The sequence below is a fragment of the Myodes glareolus genome, chromosome 15, assembly GCF_982192425.1.
Source record: "Myodes glareolus chromosome 15, mMyoGla1.1, whole genome shotgun sequence".
In the NCBI taxonomy this organism is placed as follows: domain Eukaryota; kingdom Metazoa; phylum Chordata; class Mammalia; order Rodentia; family Cricetidae; genus Myodes; species Myodes glareolus.
The window spans coordinates 39,735,176-39,756,598 of NC_142040.1; the positions used below are offsets into that span (position 1 = coordinate 39,735,176).

At 41.2% G+C, this 21,423-nt stretch overlaps 1 protein-coding gene across 2 annotated transcripts in view; it reads left to right on the forward strand.

The window, feature by feature from the left end:
- Plpp1 (phospholipid phosphatase 1) overlaps positions 1–21,423 on the forward strand; it is a 59,322-nt gene that overhangs the window by 26,642 nt on the left and 11,257 nt on the right. Inside the window, exon 2 of one of the 2 annotated variants that reach the window (XM_048443033.3) lies at positions 3,145–3,299. In XM_048443033.3, the coding sequence (XP_048298990.1) occupies positions 3,145–3,299 (155 nt within the window). Of the gene's footprint in view, positions 1–3,144; positions 3,300–18,027; positions 18,180–21,423 lie in introns of both variants that reach the window. The other variant, XM_048443034.3, reaches the window with a different exon arrangement.

The following is a 21,423-nucleotide window of genomic DNA, read 5'->3' on the forward strand; positions in this document are numbered from 1 at the left end:
GGATGAATCTCTGTCCCTTTTCCTTCTCTCCATCTCCCTGTGACATGGAACGTTTATGAAGAGTAAGGGAAATACTTGTACTATAACTTTCAGAAAAGATGTTTTTATAATGACACTCACACAGCAGACATGGAAGGAGGAGGGAGACATGTTGAGAAGAAGGGTTTCAGTGGGAGGAGGGCGCTGAGAGAGCAGTGCGAGGTGGCAATGACCAAAGTCTGTCATATACATGTGTGAAACTGTCAAAGACTAGGAAGCCACTTTCCAAAGGGAACATTGTTGAGTTAATGACCTTCCCCTCCGACCTCATGGTCTTTACTGAGTTCTCATTCTCCTTAATGTGGACATTTGACACCCTGCATTACCTGTAGTTACGAGACACTTCAAGCTTTGGCTTCTGCAGTATAACATTGTCCTTTTCTAGTGTTTATTCATGTTTTCAGAGAATGGTTTCTATGCTACCGAACAAGAGAGACACATTCCCTGCGCTCTAGAGTGTATAACCAGCCATTCTTCCTTCTTTATAGTCTCTTTTCATGGTTTTATGAACACTATTAGTTCTTGACTGGTTGCTCTATTAGTCTTGGCTTTGTGCTTTCTCTGAGACCTGTTTATCCTCTTTAAGTTATAAATTTCGAATGCTTACACATCTCTATCCTGAATTTTATTTATTTATTTAGCTATTTAGTAAAATTTTATTCAGCTCTAATTATTTATACCCTGATTCAAAGGGTAAACAATAATGAAATAGTATCTGCTGCTAGTGTTGCTGAAAGATGCGCAGAAAAGCGGGGTAATTGTCTCCAGTGCATGGGGCAGGTAAGGGACGGCCTGGCTTAGGGGAGGGGAGGGGCAGCTGTCACCAACAGAAGACTGATAATATATGGAGAGTCCCAGGGTTTCAAAAGCATAGTAGTTGAGTGTGATTGGAGCCTTAAGGGCTGTGAGAGGAGTGGAAGAGAAGGCTGATAGCCATTAGGAAGGAGAGTGAAGCAAAGGCAGTACTCTCCACAATGAGCTAGCACATTCCCCATGGATTATTCCGCCTTACAACTTCACATTCCTGTCTAGGGTGACCAGTCTCTCCACCCCAAACGTCACTTCACGTTGGCCTCAGCAGTTGCGGGCAGCCTTCGGGTTGTGTCGCTCCTGTTCAGAACATTATTCCTCTTCTGTCTTCACAGTTGACTCTGTCACTCAACTTCTGAATTATTTCAAAGATGTGTTAAATATTTCCTTTTTCTCTCTCACTGTTAATTTCTAAAATGCTTAGTTTACTATGTTACTGACTTTGTCCAAAAGAAGACTGGCTTTTATTTCCTACAGGACAAATTCTTTCTTAGGCAGTGTTTTAAACTCACAGTCCTTTAATAAACACAACCGGAAGCCCTCATACTGTCATTAAAACCTCAGACTTGCAGAATTCAGAGATAATTAGCAGCAAAGATGTTCCTCTCACTGTGAAGTTTCATCATGAATAGATGTATTTTACTGAATAAACATGCTTTAAAAGGACAGCTCCACTGCCTACAGTCTGCCTTCATCGACACAGTTCTAAACTTTGACGGCAGGTGGATCACTTCTACCCATAGGAGAACACATGCACACTGATGGGGGGGTGGTTAGCCGGCGTTAGAATCCTGGCTGTCCCACTTAAAACGTCGGTAAGTAGTAACTGTAGTGACCTCAGTGATCTGTGCTGCACGAGCTGAGCTAAGGATTGAGTTCATCTGGGTAGCCGGTGCTTGGTGTGTGTGAGCATGCAGTGTGGGGACGTTCTCTTGGTGGGATGGATGGACCCTCTGCTCGTTCCCTCTGCTCCTGTGCCTGCAGCTCTGGTGCTGCCCTTGCTCCGCCCTGTGCCTCTGCTCCCTCCTTTGCCTCCTGTCACCTCCTCTTCAGTGTTCTTCTCTGTCTCAGTTTATGACAATCTCTGAATTTCTGTTGGTTTTTTATACTACTTTAATAATCGTACTTCTGTTTTAATGGTATATTTCTGCTTTGTATTTCTCTTTGGATGTGTGTGCAGTAATAATAGTTAATAGAATTACTATCACAGTCAAGATACAGAACAGTTTTGTTTTTTTGTTTGTTTGTTTGTTTGTTTGTTTTTGGCATTTGCTTTTTTGAGACAGGATTCCTCTTTGTAGCTCTGACTATCCTAGAACTCTCTCTGTAGACCAGGCTGGTCCTGAACTCACAGAGAGCCTCTGCCTCCTGAGTGCTGGGATTAAAGGTGTGTGCCACCCCCGCCCAGCGAACAGAACAGTTCATTTACAGAACAGTTTTGTTACTTTCTCTTGAAAAACGTCTGTGTTGGTATTCCTTTTTAAACAAGCTGTCAAGTGTACGTTTTATTTTTACACATACAGCCTAGATCTTGAACATGTTTTGTACAAATTAGTTTTCTTTACCTGGTCTAACCTAGTGTTGCATATATAATGAGTGAGCAGATGCTTCAGTATTTGAACTGTATAAAGCAAAGCCCAAATCAGTGTAAATTTAAACATACTTAAAAACTGCCAGCCAGGTGACATGGTGTGTGCCTATAGACTTAGCTACTTGGGAGGCTGAGGCATGTTAAAGTCGTTTTGAAACCCTGCCAAGACCAAGAAAGCCATTTTTTTTTTGTCTTGGGGAACAAGGGCTTGTTCTTTTCTTTCTTTTTTTTATTATCAAATATACTGAGAAGGTTTTTTTGAACTTTATTCTAATGTGGAACAAATATTTACTTCTTTGTCTTTCAAATATTATGATGCTGTTATTAAATTTACTTGTTAGTCTTTTTCCTTAAATATATTTAGGATATTAAATGCTAAATTAAATAGGAATTAATTATAGAATGTAAAATAAAAAGTTTGCTTGCATTCTCAGCTTTATTTTCTGTGGACCAATTTTGATCTTTTCCCTGGTGGTCCCTTTCCCGATTGTCCCAAAGGCGAGAGAGGTCAGCGCAAGCAAGAGGGTCAGTTGTGAACGCGCAGGTGCTGCGTGGTCTCATTAACCCTTCCATGGGGTATCAGAGATATCAATCTCTCCAGAAAGGGCAGAGTTTAGTTAAGATTTATATCCCATACTCTCTCCTCCCTAAGGAAGTGAATTGAATGTAATTATATGTGTCTTTTTTTTTCCCTTCCCCAACAGCTTCCCTGCCTATGGCTGTTCTAAATTTGGGCCAAATATATCCATTTAAGAGAGGCTTTTTCTGTTCTGACAACAGCATCAAGTATCCATACCATGACAGTACCGTCAGAAGCGTTTTGCTCGTCATAGTGGGGCTTGGCTTACCCATTTCCTCTGTAAGTAAATTACTGAGCAGGTAGTGGTGGCTTGTTGAAGTGATGACATTGGGGTGGGAGTAATTCAAGCCCTACCTTCACTAGTGTGACTATGGAAAATGGTTGCTGAAGGAAAGAGCTCCACTGTTTATTCCTGGAGAACGGTGAGTTTTCCAGGTAAAGGTGTACACTATTAAAACAGCTTGAAGACGGGCCAGCTCTCCTCAGAACACACCCGAAGAGGGACAGCCCTGCTACTGCCCAGCCCCAGTAAGCTCGTTCACGGCTGGGCCTAAGCCAAGGTTCTGCCTTATCATCACACTGTTGGCTGAGAGTCAAGATCATAAAAAGATGTTGCTTTCTAAGTCTGAAAAGACAGAGACAAGATTGTAAGTAAAGTCTGCAGACTACAGTAAGGCCGTCACTGTTTAAAGCTGTGGTATGTGAGACTGCTGACTTGTAGTGTTGGGTTTTACTGTTTCAGGTCACTAGAGACTTCCACCTCATGTTAGCATTGACAAACTGAGTTAAGACTGCCACTTGGGGTATTGCACCTGCTTGCTTTATACTTGGCTCTGATTCCTAAGCCTCACCGTTTGTCTTTGTCTGTCTGAGATAAGTTCCAGGTAGTCCATGCTGGCCTGAGACATCTGGTACCCCTGCTTCTATTTACCAAGTCCGGGGATTTCAGGCACGTGTCTTTTTATGGGACTTGGAAATAGAAGAAAAGGAGCAGGGCAGGATTTACCCTCTTGCACGTCTTTGAGTGCAGTGGGTCCACTGTGTATTTCCCCTGTGCCCTCCTGGGTCTTGTCAGCTCAGCTCCTTAGGTGGGTGTAAACTTTTAGAGTCCCAGTCAGCTCAGCAGCCTGTTCTCCAGCAGGACTGTCTGGCTTTTCTTTCCTGATTTTTAATAAGCTATTTTTTTTTTTTTGCTTTAGCAGTTCCAGAATCTAAGTTTGTCTTTTTCACTTTAAGTTTTCTTCTTCCCTGAATAGTCTTCAGAATAGTATTCCAGTGGCTAAACGACCTTGACTTTTATTATATTCCAAGATACAAACTTCTGTATACTTAAAATTTAAACATGAGTTAACAGCTTTAAAATAAAAGGGGGTGAAAAATTGGGATTAGGAATTTAGTTTTAGGGTACTTTCCCTGAGAAGCAGTGTCACTACAACTGGCATTATCTAGTTGTGGCCCCAGGATTGTGATCTGTGCAGAGGGAATCTTGTAGAAATGTCACCGAGTGCCTCTGAGCAGTGCCACTGTCCTTGGATGGAGTGAAGGTCTGTGTTGTAGTTATTGTTTTAAGCAGATGTTGCCACATCAGGTTTTTATCAACTTGTTCAGTATTGTTTGAGGCTCAGGAAGTAAACTTTAAATCGCAAGGTTTGGTACATTTTATCTTTTTCTTAAAACTTAATTACAGAAATCTAATAGTTTATGAATTGAACAAAGCTTAGAAAGTCGATCAACAATAAAAGCAGTGACCTTTAGTCTACTGCCTGCTGAAAACCAGTCACACCTCAGTGCTGCTCAGCTTGGCAGTTTTTATTTCATTCTCAAACACAGATTCAGTTTTGTGTCCTTGTTATTTAACAACTATTTTTGAACAAGTGATCAGAATAGGTTCCCAACTGTTAGACAGTGGAAATGGAGACTGGTGACACAGGTGTGTGTGTTCTTTAGAGCAACGAGAAACACTTGGTGTGATGGGTTCTTGAGTTTGTTGTTGGAACTCACTTGGAAAACCTTGTTAATACAAACTTAGGGAATTAGAAGAAGCAACATTTAGCTAGTTTCTGGGCCTTAATGTGATGGAGCCTTATGAACTAATGCAAAGGGACTTCTTTATGGTTTCTAGGATAGATTCGTTTTAATAATTTGTGTGTGATATTTCATATAGAAGATATTTTGTTTTATTTACAGGGATTATTCATGTTTAACATAGCTATATATACATATCTTGTATAATTTGATGAGTAATAAGATCTTAGATGGTAAAAATATTGTATTTTAAAAATGACTTATTTTTCTCTTTTAAAGTTTTAAAAAGAAACCCAAGTGTGGTGGGCAGCATGCTGTCTAGCTCCAGCTTCTGTGTGCTCTGGTTTCCATTCTGGGGCTGTGAGACGGATACTCTGACCAGAGGTGCCTTAGGGGCGGTAAGGTTTTAGTTGGCTTATACGTCTAGGTCACAATCCATCCGTGAGGGAATTCAGGGCAGAACTCAAGCAATAGCACAGAGACTGTGGAAGAACAGTATTTGCTGTCTCACCCACAGTCTGGTGCTTAGCTAGCGCTCTCATGCAGCCCAGGAGCACCTGCAGGGAGTGATGTTGCCTGTGGAGGGCCAGACCCTCCTTCACGCCCCTGCAGACACTGCCACAGACCAGTCTGACCAGGGCAGTCCCTCGGCTGAGACTCCTTCGCGGGTGTCTCCTGGCTGTGCCAAGGCGACAGTTAAAGCTGTCTAGGACAACAGGAGGGGCTAGTCTTTCTTATTTTACCTTAGAAAAAGCCAAGTAAAGACATATGCATTGATAGCCATTAACTTGTTTTCTGTTTTATAAATGTTATTTTTGAAAGCCAACTGAGGAAGCTACTTCACCTTTTTTCGTTTTTTTAATTTATGTCTTAGAAAATTGAATTTGTGATATTTGCTTTAAAAATGTTATTTTTAAAAACAGAGCCTTATATCTCCAGCTGACTGCCATGTAGTTGAGGTAGAAAGTTTTTGATCATTAAAAATAATTCTGCCCTTGGGTATACAACAGGGAAGGTTTAGAGGTAGATCCATGAGGAGATGATGGGCAAACTGGACTTCATTAAAATGAAAAAGCTCCACTTTGAAAGACTCTGTTAAGAAAGTGACAGGTGGTGGTGGTGCCTGGGAGGCAGGGGCCAGCCTGGTCTACAAAGCGAGTTCCAGGCCAGCCAGGGCTGCACAGGGGAACCCTAAGGAAAGGAAGATAGAAAGAACGGTAATGGCACAGACAGGTGTTTTGAAATTCTTTTCCCAACCTGATGAAGGACCATGGCTGAAGATGTACTAAGAACTTTAAAAAACTAACATTGAGAAAACAACCCATTAACCTGTAGTTCTGGGCTTGGGAAATTAAAGCAGAAGGAATTCCAGTTCAAGGCAGGCCTGGCTGCATAGCTGGGGCCAAAAGGTGAGGAGTGGAGGGAAAGCCAACTGATAATGGGCTGCAGGTCTGAAGGGAAGACAGACACAGGATGAACGGGCTGTGAAAGGTGCTCGGTGTCAAGTCAAACGGGGGCTCCACTGCACTCCCCAGAACAGTGAAAATTCAAGACTGGTAATGTCAAATGCTGCAGAAAATGTATAACTGCTTTGGAAGATACTTTGGCAATTTCTTACAAAGTTAATTTAGTCTAACCGTAGGCTACAGCAATTGTGCTCCTAAGTTTTTACCCCAATGAGTTGCAAACTGGTCACATTAAAACAACAACAACAACTGCACACACATGTCTGTAGCTCGTTTATTCATAATTGCTTGCTGTGAAACAGTCCTTCTGTACACTGTGACTATGTATTACTCGCATTGGTTAATAAGGAACTGACAGGCCAGTAGCCAGGCAGGAAGTGTAGGTGGGACAGCCATAGGACACAGGGAAGAAGAAGGCAAAGTAAGAGGAGACACCAGCCAACCACTGAGCAAGCAGGACATGCAGAAAATGAGGTAACAAGCCATGAGTCACATGGCAAAGCATAAATGGAATTGTGGGTTAATTTAAATGTAAGAGTCAGCTAGTAACAAGCTGTGGAATTGTAGTGTTCCACACATAGAATATTCATATCTGATGACACACAGAAACAAGTGGGCTGGGATGCAGCTCAATGCTAGAGCAGTTGCCTCGCATGGGCAAGGCTGTGGGTTGCGTCCTTATGATTGCAAGAGCCAAAGAACAAAATCCAAGGAAATAAGCCATCACACCATGAAGAACCATGAAAGAACTCTAAGTGCACATTACTAAGTACAAGAAGCCAGTGTGAAAAGACTGCATTTTCTGATGTCAACTATGATATTATGGAAATGCAAGACTGTAGAGCTAGTACAAAGTTAAGTGGGGCGAGGGAGGATAAAAGGGGCACCTAAAGCAGAGGGTTTTTAGGGCAGTGACACTATTCTATGTGCAGGTGGCAGGCACTGTGATGGTGGATGCATGGCCTATGTATGTATGCAGACAGAACTATGAATGAGTCCTAAGGTGGACCACAGATTGCAGTTATTACCAGTGTGCTAATACTGGTTCTTTAGTTATATCAAATGTGTTGGGCCGAGGTAAGGTGTTTATAAGACAAGGAGTGTGATAGTAGAAGGGGTGTGTATGTGTGTATTTATTTTCTGCTCAGGCTTTAAGTAAACTTAAAAGGGTTTTTAAAAAATAAAAAACTAGTAGAGTACCTGCTGTCTCATGGAAAGCCCTGGGTTCTATCCATGTGAATGCACATGCATAAACATATACACAGTGAATATTAATTTTAAAATACATATTTAATAGTCTGATAAAATAGTGTTGCTTTGTCACAGAAAAGTAATTATTTTACAAAATATTATTTTAATATTATTAATTTCTAGGAGTAAGATTACCTGATAAGATATTGAAAATGTGCTTTAGAGTTTTGTACAATTTGTTAACTAAATAAACATAAAATTACTAAGCATATATGTTTGGTGCACCTGCTGCAGTATATGTGTAGAGGTTAGGGAACAACTTGGGACAGTAGGTTCTTCCTTCCACCTTGTGGGATCAGAGACTGAACTAAAGTCATCAGACTTGGCTGCATGTCCCTTTACCCACTTAGTCATCTAGGTGGCCCTAGTATTGATTTAACACAGTTTTTATTCCAACTTCAGGCTATTGGTTCTTTTATTTCCCCAGCCTACCCTGTACTAGAGGCCTCATGTTTCTTGGGCAAGCCCTCTACCTCTAAACTCCGGCTCCTGGACCTAATGGTTCTTACGAAAGAGGAGTGCTTGACAGCTTAATAACGGCATTACCATTGTTTCTTTTCTTTTCTTCTCTTCTCTTTTCTTTTCTTTTCTTTTCTTTTCTTTTTTTGAGACATAGTTTCTCCGTAGCTTTGGTGCCTATCCTAGAACTAGCTCTTGTAGACCAGACTGACCTCGAACTCAGAGATCCACCTAGCTCTACCTCCCAAATACTGAGATTAAAGGCATATGCCACCACTGTCTGGCATACCATTGTTTCTTAAAACTTAAAATTTGGAAAACATAATGTAGAAATTCAGTTTTTAACATCAGTTTTGTGTTTTTACATCTGAATATCGCAACTCCAGAGGATTATAATGTTGTGACATTTATTTTTAAAAAAGGTATAGCTAACTTTGATGGCATACATCTTTAATCTCAGCACTCAGGAGGCAGAGACAGGTGTTTCTATGTGAGTTCAAGGCCATCCTGTCTCAAAAATTGGGGCTTTTAGTGCATTTACTACAAGAAGCCATTTCTATTCAAATGTTATACAATAGACCTCTGTCTGATAAGTAAGGCAGAAGTTGAATTTGGAAGCATCTATAGTAAAGATTTTCTCTAAATACTGACCCACAGTCCGAAGTTCTGGGAACCAAAACTTTTAAAATTTATTCAAAATATAATTCACGTGCCTTAAGCAACACTCATGAGACCCTAAGTCAGCACCTCATAACCAGAAACAACAATATTTCCCCAGTAAAGCATGACGAGTTACAGCCAATGGGGTGAAGTTTGTGGTAGCCCCATCACCTGTTCAAGTCAGATTTGACACAATTTCAGGTTGAGTTTGGGCATCGGTTGTTTTTGAAAGAACTGCGGTAGACTGGTGAGGGGCTCAGCACTTGAAGGCCCTTGCTGCCGGTCCTGATGATCTTCTTTAGCATCATTTATTATTTCCTTTAATTACCTAAAAATCCCCATATCTTTTTGTGTTGAGAAAGACTATGGCTAAAGGTCAACCGTGGAGCCAGCTCCAGGAAGTAAAGATGGAGTGTGGTGCTTTTGAAGCCTTGTGTGTGAATAGAGCGTCCCTAAAAGATTTTGTCCTAGATAGGGCTTTGATTGCTGTGAAGCGACACCATGACTATGGCAATTCTTATAAAGAAGACATTAATTGGGGTGACTTGCTTACAGTTTCAGAGGTCCACTATTGTCATGATGGGGAGCATGGGCATGTGCAGGCAGATGTGATGCTGGGGCTGAGAGTCTATATGTTGTAGGCAACAAGAAGTTGACTGAAAGTCACATAGGGAAGCTTGAACAAAAGGGACCTTGAAGCCTGTCCCCGCAGTGACACACTTCATTCAATAAGGCCACATTTCTTAATTGCCACTCCCTCTGGGGCCTTTTCTTTCACACCACACAGAAGTCACTCAGGAGAGGTGTCGGTGCTTTCTTCTTTTTTTTTTTTTTAAAAAAAATTTATTTATTTATTATGTATACAGTGTTTGCAGACCTGAAGAGGACACCAGATCTCATTATAGATGGTTGTGAGCCACCATGTGGTTCCTGGGAATTGAACTCAGGACCTCAGAAAGAGCAGTCAGTGCTCTTAACCTCTGAGCCATCTCTCCAGCCCCTCAGTGTTTTCCATAGTTAGAGGTGTCTAATGTTGCACACCAAGCTCTCTAGAACACTACTCAATCCTAGGTAGTGGCCAAATTCCTGTGGAGACTCCATCTTTTAATAATTTCAAACAGACAAAAACCCACTTTAATACCTTTCTGTTAATTTTCCTTAAGCTTTTGCATTTATTGGGTCTTCAGAATGGCAGGTTTTCTGTATTACAGCCTCATGTTTCCAATATCATAAGAAATGGGATCTTTTATCACTTGTAGAAAGAAAACTGTTAGTTTGTGTACCTCTGACAGTACCCCAGTGACTTTACTGTGGGTTGGGTCTGTGGATTTTGTATGTTAAGTTGTGTGGGCCCTTTTGATTATATGTTCTTTGACCAGTTACAGATTATGATGAATCCGAGTCTAGCTGTTGAAGATTAAGAGAAGACCTTCAAGGCTAAGGGATCTCTGTGGAAGAGGGGGCAGAGGTGGTAGGAGATGATTTCAAGGAAAGTCTTTTCAGATGTCACAGGGACGATGCTCACTGGGAACCTAAAGACCACAACAGCACATACAAGACCTCAAGCTCCAGACAAACCAAATCCCAACATGGAGGAGAGGAGGTGGACACGGTGTCCCACCTCTAGCCATGGAGCTGTTCACCATTGTAGATTTTGGGAGAGGGAAAATCAGTTTCTTCCATGGAGTGGCAATGATTATATCAAGCATTCCCTCAGGGCAGGCCCCATGCTCAGAAGTGGAGGAGTCAGCCCAAACAAATTGGAGTTCATATTTTTTTTCCCCCAGAGAGAGAAAGAATATGAAGTTGGGTAGGTAGCAAGGTGGGAGAGGATCTGGAGGAGTTAAGAGAGAAGAAAATATATTGTGTGTAATTCTCAATAAATATAAAAGCAACTTTTAAAGTTTGATATATTGTAGTTATAAGATCTATGTGTACATATAGAATTATACTTAAATTCATATAGATCAATATTTATATTTCTAAGTTACATCTTAAAATTACAAGATAAAGAATAAGTTCACCCCTATAATAAATAAAAGTATATCAGATAAAAACAAATCTGACAATTAAAATACAGTTAGCTATTCTGGATATGTGAAAAGATATGTATCAGAAAGCTCTGTTTTCTTCATTTGACTTTCCAACCTTCCCCTCCCCCCAGATAAGTGCAATTTTGCCAGAAATTCAATTTTGGTGGTTGGGTAGGCACAGGCCAGCATTTGCAAGGATGAATTCAAATCATTTTCATCCACCCTTTTGGCTTTGATGGATCATTACCTCTTGGGGTAATGATTTTCTTGTTTTTGTTCCTGAGACAGGGTCTCACCGTGTAGCTCAGGCAGCCAGGCACCTATTTTATGCCCACAATGACACTGATTTTGCAGTCTTGCCTCCTCGCCCTCAGATGCTGGTGTTAGTCATGTGTCATCATGCCTGGCTGGATGGAATTTTTTTTGGGGGGGGGGTGTTGGGTATGTTCTTATGACCCTGTAAGGATTCTGCTTTTGACCACACATCATTGCCAGAATCCTCAAAGGTCTAAAAATCCTCAAGAGTTGACCGGTTCTCAAATCTCCAGAGAAGAGTCCTTTTATGGCTGCTAATTATGCAGTGTGGTGCCTGTATTCCAAACATCAGCAGGAGTTGCGCAGAGTTCTGTGCGTGTGTTGTAACAGGCGGAGAGAGTCTAATCTGGATGCATTTCTTCTTGTTTCTGTGGTTTGTTTGTTTCTTGTTGTTGTTGTTTTGTCTATAGATGCCTTATTATTTTGATGCTTTTGACTTTCCCCCATTTTATAATTTTTAAATATTTTAACCTGTGTAAAAATGGTTGGCTATATCTGTGTGGGTTTATTTGTGGACACACCCTACTTTATTATTACCTGTGTCTAGTACCACCAGAACCACCAGTTTATACTGTAGCTTAAAATTGAGTGGTTAAAAGAAAAATTATGCCATTGAGGTAGTTTTATTTGTTCTGATTTGTTTTGCAAAATTCAGAGTGATTCCTCCAATTTTATTCTTTTTCCAGATTTTTCCCGGTTCTAATTTTTTTTGTCACTCTGTATAAGTTCTACATAAAGTATATGTTACTGTTAATGTCTGGAAATAAGACGTGCACTGAGGTCAGGCGCTGGTGGTGCATGCCTTTAATTGCAGCACTTGGAGGCTGAGGCCGGCCTGGTCTACAGAGCGAGTTCTAGGACAGCTAAGACTACGCAGAGGAACCCTGTCTTGAACCCTCACCCCCACCCCACCACCCGTTTTCTTCTCTGTGAGGCCCTGTTCTCCATGAACGTTTCATACGGAGTGCTGTGGAGTCACGGACTCCTCCCTTCTCTCTGGACTTGTTCCTTCTGTGATCTCATCTGGCTCATGTGTGTTGTTTACATCTTTAGCTTGACATCTTCCCTACGTCGCAGGCATTACGTCTGCTGTCTACTATAGGTAGCTCAGGCAGATTCATCCCTTTCCCCAGTTCCATTTCCAGGGCTGCATTTCTCTGTGTAACCCTAAATGGCTTGCTCAGCTTGCTTTCCATCCTTGGCTGTTCTCTCATATATTCATACTGAATCAGTCTACCAGCAAGTCTTGTTGGCTACTTTCAGCTTAAATCTAGGAATGACCACAGTCAGACCAGTGCCAGCTTGTTGCTAACCCCTAACTAATGACCATACAAAGTAGGATCTCAGTTCATTATTGCGCAGATTTGAATGATTGATTAATAATTAAAGATGATTTCCTCAGACCATTAAGACCCCACTCTCTGATCCATTGTAGTTTTTACCATGAAATGTACCTTAATATTGACAAAATTGAGATTTAAATGTCTGGAATTGCTAAGACATGAATGGAGTTCCTCAGTCTTTTGGTCTGTGTACTGAATCGAGTTAAACGTATTTAGAATTAAATTGTTACAAAGGTCTTTAAAATTTAGTAAAAGAGAGGCTGGGCATGGTGATGCCTGTCTTTAATCCCAGCACTTGGGAGGCAGAGGCAGGAGGATCTCTGTCAGTTCAAGGCTAACTTGGTCTACAGAGCAAGTTTCAGGATAGCCAAGGCTACATAAACATTAACTTGTTGAAAGTATTTGCATTTCCCTAATATTAGAAGAGGTTTGGTTGTTTGTTTGTTTTTGTTTGTTTTGTTTTATTTTTTGAGAAAGGGTTTCCCTGTGTAACTCTGGCTGTCCTGGGACTTGCTCTGTAGAGCAGGTTGACCGGAGTCTTTTTCATATAAGAGACAACAGTTTCTAAGCTTTGCTCAAGTTCTGACTAAAACAGTTTCGAAGTTTTTGTTGGTTGTTTTACTCTTTTGGCTCTTTGGGGGGCCCACCACCCAGTTCCAAAATAAATACATGGAGTCTTATTCTTTCTTATGATGCCCAGCTTTAGCTTGGCTTGTTTCTAGCCAGCTTAACTTAAATTATCCCATCTACCCTTTGCCTCGGGGATTTTTCCTTTTCTTACTTCTCTAATCTTACTTTCAGTCTTACTCTGAGACTGGCTGTGTGGCTGGCCCCATCTTTTCTCACTTTTTGATCTCTCTTGCTTTCTCTTTTTCTCCTTCTATTTCCCCTCTCTGCCTGCTGCCCCGCCTATCCTTTCTCCTGCCTTACTATTGGCCGTTCAGGTCTTTGTTGGACCATTAGGTGTTTAGAAAGGTAAAGCAGCACAGCCTTACAGAGTTAAACAGATGCAGCGTGAGGAATGCAACACCAGCAAACGTTTCAGATCTTAAAATAATATTCTACTACAGCAAATATTTCTCTTACGGTTCCAAGATCCTGAGCTATATGTATAAGAGAGTTAAAGAACCTGGTGTGTTTATCTGTCTTTTACTATCTCAGGTGGAGGATGGGGGAATATTTTTGTGGTAGGCAGCAGTTTGTGCAAGTTAGGAGTTGTTATATTACACATTTGTTTGAACCATTGAAGATTTTCATTATTAGAAGCAGAAAGCTATACTATTTCAAGGATGATCTCAAGTTTCTATTTAGAGGACTTGAGCTTCAAATGTGTTCATTGTGACTGGTCATTGGACATATTAAAAATCGGGATGTGGGATGAAAATGCTAAAGCCTCTTTGAAAAAGAATTTGGCAGCCTCTTAAAAAGTTAAACATACACTTACCACATGACCCAGCAATTCCTTGTAGGTGTCTTCCTGTTAGAAATGAAAATACATCCACACAAAGACTCGTGTATGAGTGTTAGTCATAAGATCCCCAAACTGGACACAGGTGCCTGGAGAAACTAGATGTGCTCTGTATGTACAGTAGAATAGTGTAGCATAATAAAGGAAAACACACGGCACAATATGAATTAGCCTCAAGGACGTTATAGTAAGTAATAGGAGTACATAGGAAGTACCACCTGTTGTATGATTCCATTTATATGAGATGCCAGAAGCAGGTCAGTGGTTGCTCTAGGTTAGTGTAGGAGGATGGGTGGAATGCACACAGGCTCACGAATGCTCTAAGACTAGATGGTAGTGATTGTGGTGGTGGATTTACAATAGATGGACTTTATGGTAGATGTTAGACCTTAAGTATTAAAGAGGGGAAGAAAGCCATGGAGATGACTCTGGTTAAGAGCACTCTTGCAGAGGACCAGGGTGAGTTCTCAGCTCATAACCACCTGTACTTCCAGTTCCAGGGCAACTGATATCCTCTTCTGGCCTTCATGGCCATATACATGCACAAGGTGTACAAATAGATAAACACACACACGATAAACATGTAAATCTTTAAAAGCAGAAGGAGAGAAGTTAAAATTAATTTCCCAGCTAGAGTATTAAGGAAAATATTGGCAGATGCAATCATTTAAAAATTATGAAAAGAGATTTGTTTAAGAGATGCAATCTTTCTGGTAAAAGTAAAAGGATGTTTGATTTGAACTGACAACATAGACAATCCTTTTGTTCTTGCCTTGGATGTCATACATGTCAAAGATAGCATCAACTGTCTATTTAAAATGTTCAGTTTTTCCACACTGTGTACTGTGGCTGATAGAGTAAATTAGTACTGTACATTTGGGGGGAAGTAATTGGTCAAAAAATGTTAACGTTTATATCCTTTAATTTTACATAAAAATATTCTAAGAAAATAATTAGGAATGCAAACAAGGATTTGAATTGGAAGTATTCTCTGTACTGTAGCGATTAACCAGAAACCTAAAAGCAGCCTTTGTGCTGTCCCTGTTGGACGACTGGGACGTGGAAGGGGTAGAAACTGTTCCTCATTAGCCTAAGTAAAACTTGTTTGTTGAAATAGATAGAAGGTACTCAGCAGCCTGAGATAGTGGGACCATTGAGACCTTCTGGCACTGGGGAATCCAAGCTACCTTTTCCATCCTGCCCTGGGGCGGGTCAGGTTAGTCACTTCTTTCTCTCAGTACATGGGCTTTGTCCTCGGCCTTTTTACGTGTGTGCCAGTGCTGTGTGCCAGCTCACATGGACTTGGTCTTGTATTTCTGAGAGGTTCTAGAAGCATCCTTTTGAGTCTTAAGTGGGTCGTGAACACCTGTGGCTGGCCTGTACTGAGCTAAATTAGTGGAAATGAAACTGAATTAGGCTAATATATATTCCACAGGTCTCTGTGATGATGATAAGGAGTGGTTATTACCAACTTAAAAGTATTCCTGACGCCTTGTGAACTCAAATTTTGGGTAGAGTGCCCCTGTGGTGGCTTCCTGCTCTGTGTCGGGTTCCCGCTCCTCTGTCCCCGTTAAAGCTCCTTCCTGGAGAAGGGCGATCACAGCCCCCCTCCCGACACACTCCTTTCTTCTGACTCGTCCTTGCCCCTCCATTCTGACCTGCCAGCTCACCGCTCCCTCAGTGTCCGTGTAATGTCACTGTCACTTTGTGATTGTTTCTCATGTCACATGTCCTGCACATTATCTTTCTCTTTTGTAGCCATGGGAATCGTTTGCCTCACCGTTCTCTTGTTTCCTCCTATCCCCCTTCATATTGGGACTCACACTGTAAACACCCAGACAAGCCTGTGTAACACTGCCCTGGTTTTTCTCTGTTCTTCTCTGGGGTAATTACGTACCGTACTGTACTTAGCTTTGTAATCCTGATAGCACTGAGGATTCTGTTGTTTTTTTTTTTTTTGTGAGGAGGGAGGGGTCCAAGACCGTTTCTCTGTGTAACTCACAGGCATCCATCTGCCTTTTCCTCCTGAGTGCTGGGATTAAAGGCTTGTGCCACCATACCCAGCAGCATTGAGGACTTTTTATACAGTGTATTGAATATTTCCCAATTACACATTCCTTCATTTTAAAGTGGACTACTTATCACACTTGTATGTAAATTTTTTCCCTCCATCTTAAGAAAAATAATTTTTTTCTCCTCTAAACTTGAGAGTAATTTAACTTGATTTTTGTGGTCAAAGGAGAAAAAAAACTTAGTATTAATCAGTATGCATATTAATACTTTTTAGTATATTTAAGGCTATTAATATGAAATTTTCCTTAGACTAAAACCACAAAACCTAGTGTTTTGGATACTGGTGATATATATTTAATTTCTGTACTAAATATCTTACTATAGAAAGAAGCAATGCTGAGTAGAAAAAAATGCAACCAATTCAGAAATGTGCTGTGTAGGCAGTAAAAGTTTCCAGTATTTTTTTGTAGAGTTCTTACAAATAAAATGAACCATAGACGTAATAGTTCTTTGTGAATGTGAAATGAATGTCCGTTCCGTCGAGTATTGTAATTGGTGGAAGGGTCAGTATTCAGCTGCTGTGCAGGACAGGCAGCAGTGGAGCCTCCACCCAGTGCATGTAGTTAGCACTCATGAGTTGATAAGAGTGAGACGTTTGTATAACTCTCCTGAAGTTGTGCTACAGCCGTAGCACATGTATTGAAGGCCTGGGTATTTCACCCCATTACCCTGATTGCAAGCATGTTGTGAATTAGGTGAGCCTGGATTCAGTGAGAGGCCTGAAGTGAGAGGGTGGGCTAGTAAAGTTAGCTCTAGTGTAACTTTTTTAGAGAATAGCATCTATCAGAAGCAAGGCTTTGGGAATCTTGTTGAATTTTATGGGTTTTTAAAGCGTTGGCAGCTGTCATTGGCTGCCAATGTATGTATGTAATTGTATGTAAGTACATTACATAAGTAATGTACTCTGACTCTTCAGTATCTAAGTGAAAACGGGCAGATAAGTAGAAGAGCTCGCAGAAAAGAATGTGACAGTATCTGCTTGCTTTGTAGGTTGGACATAGTGGATGCTATGTAAACAGAGCAGCGGAGGCTTGGTTGTCAGTCTTAGGGCTGTAGTGGACTAACGAAGACTTCAGGTGACCATCAGGGCTTGGTGCCTCGTGAAGAGGGAGCATTTGAACCTGCACTGGACAGGCTAGTTTAGCGGGTGAGACACTGCATGCAGAACGGGACACCTAAGGGAGAGCCTTCATTCTTGGATCAGTCTCGAAGTGGACTTGTTGACGGTTTTTGCTGAATTACATTTCTCTTCACAAAGCTGTAAGCTGTAATTAATAAATGGCCATATTTAATACATGAAAAACTTAAACATTTTAAGTGGTGAGTGTGAGGCATAATTCTTACAGAAAACAAAGGATAAAGCGGATGTGTGTAGGTGGTTCATGCTTGACACCATTGTCTGTCTGAAGAAAGTTGTTGTAAATATTCTCTGGATGATAGAAACAAATTAATAGTTAACTTAGACACTGCCCTAAGCTAGCTGTGACCTTGGCCTGTCTAAGTGTTGTAGTGAAAAATGACAAAACAGGGAAGGTTAAAATGTTTTCCTCTTCAAAACAAAGTCTGTGACAGATAGAGGTTGAGAAAGTGCTGGAAACCTGGCTGATTAAAGACGATCACGAGAAGAGATTTCCCCAGAATTGACTGCATTCGGGCAGAAACAAAGGTTGGAAGATGCCCCGTGTTAAAGTGGCTGACAGAGGACTTGGAAGTGTTGTTTCCCGTAGAAAAGCACACTCACCCTCCATCGCGAGCGATCCTCCTAACTTCCGCTGCATGCAGTCTGCATTTCTTGTTCCATGTGCTCTTACTTACTTCCATAGCAAATGCATTTTTAAAGTCTCTGGGATGGTTGTTGCCATGAATCAGTTTTGATAATTTTTAATGATATTTTTATTTATTCCCTTTTGCTAGCTGGATTGCCTTTTGCAATTCTTACTTCAAGGCATACCCCCTTCCAGCGAGGAGTGTTCTGTAATGATGAGTCCATCAAGTACCCTTACAGAGAAGACACCATACCCTATGCGTTATTAGGTGGAATAATCATTCCATTCAGTATTATCGTTGTAAGTTAAACCTGCTTTTCCAAGTTTCTAACTTTTGAGCACACAGTTACTCTTGTGATGGTTTGTTAATGATTAAATGTATATCCCCTCAGGACTTGTTTAACTTTAGTGGAAGGCTTATTGTATGGAGCTATTTTAAATGAGGTCAAAAGAGTAAAAAAATATGTAATTGGAGTCTAACTCATATGTAGATTTTGTGCTAATTTTTATGTCACTGTGAGTATTATGGTTCTGATTTGCTTCTGTTTCAGAAAATATGTGACTAATTGTTGAATGTTATAGCAGCGTGTTCTCACATAGTGCATTGGGGATCATAACTGAGTGTTGTTCTTTAGTACTGCGTTCTAGACAAGAGAAATTGCTAACTTATGTTAAAATTTCATTCACCTCATTTTTTAGAAGAGTTTTAAACGCTGCCATAAACGGAGAGAAAAAGTTTCCGTTCTGTGATTAGCAGTGAACATGGAAGGAGTCTTACTAACTCCAAAGGCAACACTGACAGTTTGAGCCGTGTGGTAGCTTTTGTTCCCCAGCATCTCAGTAGGATGCTCAGGGAGTGTGGCTCTAGGTAGAGTCTAGTGATAGGCTGTTTCTGTGGCCTTTACATCCAGAAATTCTATTACTTAAGTCAACATTTCTGTGCAAAGAAACTTAACAGTACTAATGTAAACACTGTTAAAGGCAGAATAATGATCCCAAGAGAAAAGACAAGATGACAACATGTACCTTGTCAACTTTCGAAGTAAATGTCAACATTTAATTAATTTGGAAAGAGCATCCAAATCATCACATAATCTGATTAGTAATGAAAATTAAAAAAATTCATACTCTGTAGTTGGCAACTAGTGAAAAAAAGCCTTCTGCTGTATGCATGTTTATTTGTAAAACTGAGATGCCGGGAGGAAGGATGCTGCTTTGTCGGTCCTAGTCTTCAGTGGCTGTCCTGGAGCCCGGCATGTTCTAGCCACTTACATGGAACTGTTGTCAGTATCTGGTGGAGGGGCTGCACTGTAACACACGATTGCCTTACAGTGTGACAGAGGTTAAAGAAACAGGAACTCCTTCATCTGGCCAGATCTCTACACTGAATTTTTACTAGTCAAGGTGAACAAACCCATGATGGTTTGCAGGAGGAAGTCATCTGTGTAGAGACAGGGTCTCCCTGTTTGCCCCAGCGCGAAGGCATGGATTCGTGCACTTCCGCACTCCTTCTGTCTTAGCCTCCTGAGTGCCGGGAAGCCTTTGAGTCTTGCCTGAGCATGGTGGTGTGTGCCTATACTCCCAGCACTCAGGAAGCTGATGCAGGAGTGTAAGTTCAAGGCCAGCTTAGACTACTTAATGTGATCAAATGTTATAGAACAAAGGTGCACATACAACACGGGAGGGGGTCCTGGGTCTTACAGTGCATAGCAGCTGAGTCAGCCCAGAGTCCTGTATTCACATTTAAAGTGCTAATGCCCTGCTCTTTCAGTTCTGCTCTGCCCCTTTAAAGGTGCCCAGGTGACACTGTAGGACCCACTAGAGTAGAGGGCAGTGGCAGAGCAGGTGCCTTGGCTGTGTGGTGTGGATGTGCCTACAGGGCCCAACACAACCATCCAAAGTGGAAATTAGACTTTATTAACTTGAACCTTTTATAATTTTATTAACAAAGTGTTTCAGGAGGTTGAGATGGCTCAGTGGTTGCTGCATTTCCAGAGCATCCAAGTTCAGTTCCCAGCACCCATGTCAAGTGGCTTACAATCATCTCTAACTTCACCTTAGAACCTGACACATACACACGTGTGTGGCACACCCATGGAGACACATACACACATGTGTGGCACGCCCAGGGAGACACATACACATGTGTGTGGCACACCCAAAGACTCACATATACACATAAATAAAAACTTAAAACCTTTCAGCAGTCTTTCTGAAGTTATCTTTACATTTAGTAAAGTATTCAAATTAGCATCAGTAGAAACAAACTCTGCTTGGGGCAGCAGCTTCATGTACTAATCTGGAGGAGGAGAGGGAGTGGGGGGAGTGGGAGGGTATTGGGAGGAGGGGAGGAAGTGGAAATTTGTATAAATTAATAAAAAAATAGTAAATAAAAAAAAGGTAGTTCAGCATCATCCACAGGACATGGCTCCATCCTGATGAACAAATAATCATCAGTCATCTCTAATGTGGAATCTCATGAAGGTACCGCACTGGCAGCCTCTTCCTGACTCACTAAAAAGCCAAAATAAACAACAAATGGAAACTATAAAAAAATAATAATTCTGGCTTACTTAATTCAGTTTTTCAAGTACTCTTTAATCAGAATTGTATACATTGAATTTTATTTATTAGAAAATAAATTATATGTGGGTGGGGGGGGTACCTTACTAAAAAAAAAGTCATTGATTGAGACTTTGCCCCGAGCCTCTGGCATGGCTCGCAGATGGTTTCTAATCATGCTGATGTACGTCGGAGAGAACCAAGAGCCAAGGGAGGGTTTTAGTACAGAGGAAACGGTCAGTGAGAAGTAAGTGAGGTTGATAAACATCTGCTCAACCCAGTAATTCATTTTTGGCTTTCGAGAAAGAATCAGGAGGAGATAAAGGAATAGAAGCAAGGAGAGCTGTCTGGGAGGGGTGGACGATATGGCGGTGCGCCAGTATGCCAGACTTCTTTGGGCTACAGGCCCTGAATGAAAGAGAACACTGTGAGATGCTGTGCAGACAGGGTCTTTCGTGGGGACACAAAGGAGGTGGTTAGAGAGTGCTGTGAGCATAGGCCCGCAGGGATGGCTCGGCAATATATAAGGGTTCTGCCTCTTTCCCTGAGACAGCCTCTTCTGTATTAATAATTATCGTATCCTTACTGTCTTAAGTAAATGAAACACAAGAAGTACTTTGAAAGTACTTTGAGTTATAGGATTAATTAGGCCACAGTTGGCTTAGGTGTAGACTTTGACCAAAGATTAAGAACAAGGTATAATGGATCAAAGGTCAGGACAAAGTATCAAAATGAGTTGAAGAATGACTGTCCTATGTAGATCAAATATAGAAAACTAGATTTAGAACTTCTTCTGACTGTTTCTGTTAAAGAGGAGAGCATGTAAGTTTAAGAAATGATGTCTGCTGACGAAGCATGTGACAACATTAGAGCCTGTGAGCCACCCCAGGACAAGTGTTAGATCATGCTACCTGCGGAGGTGCTCTGAACACCAGAGCTGGTTTGCTTCCGTCAGTGGCAGGACGGGGTGGAGTGCCTGCAG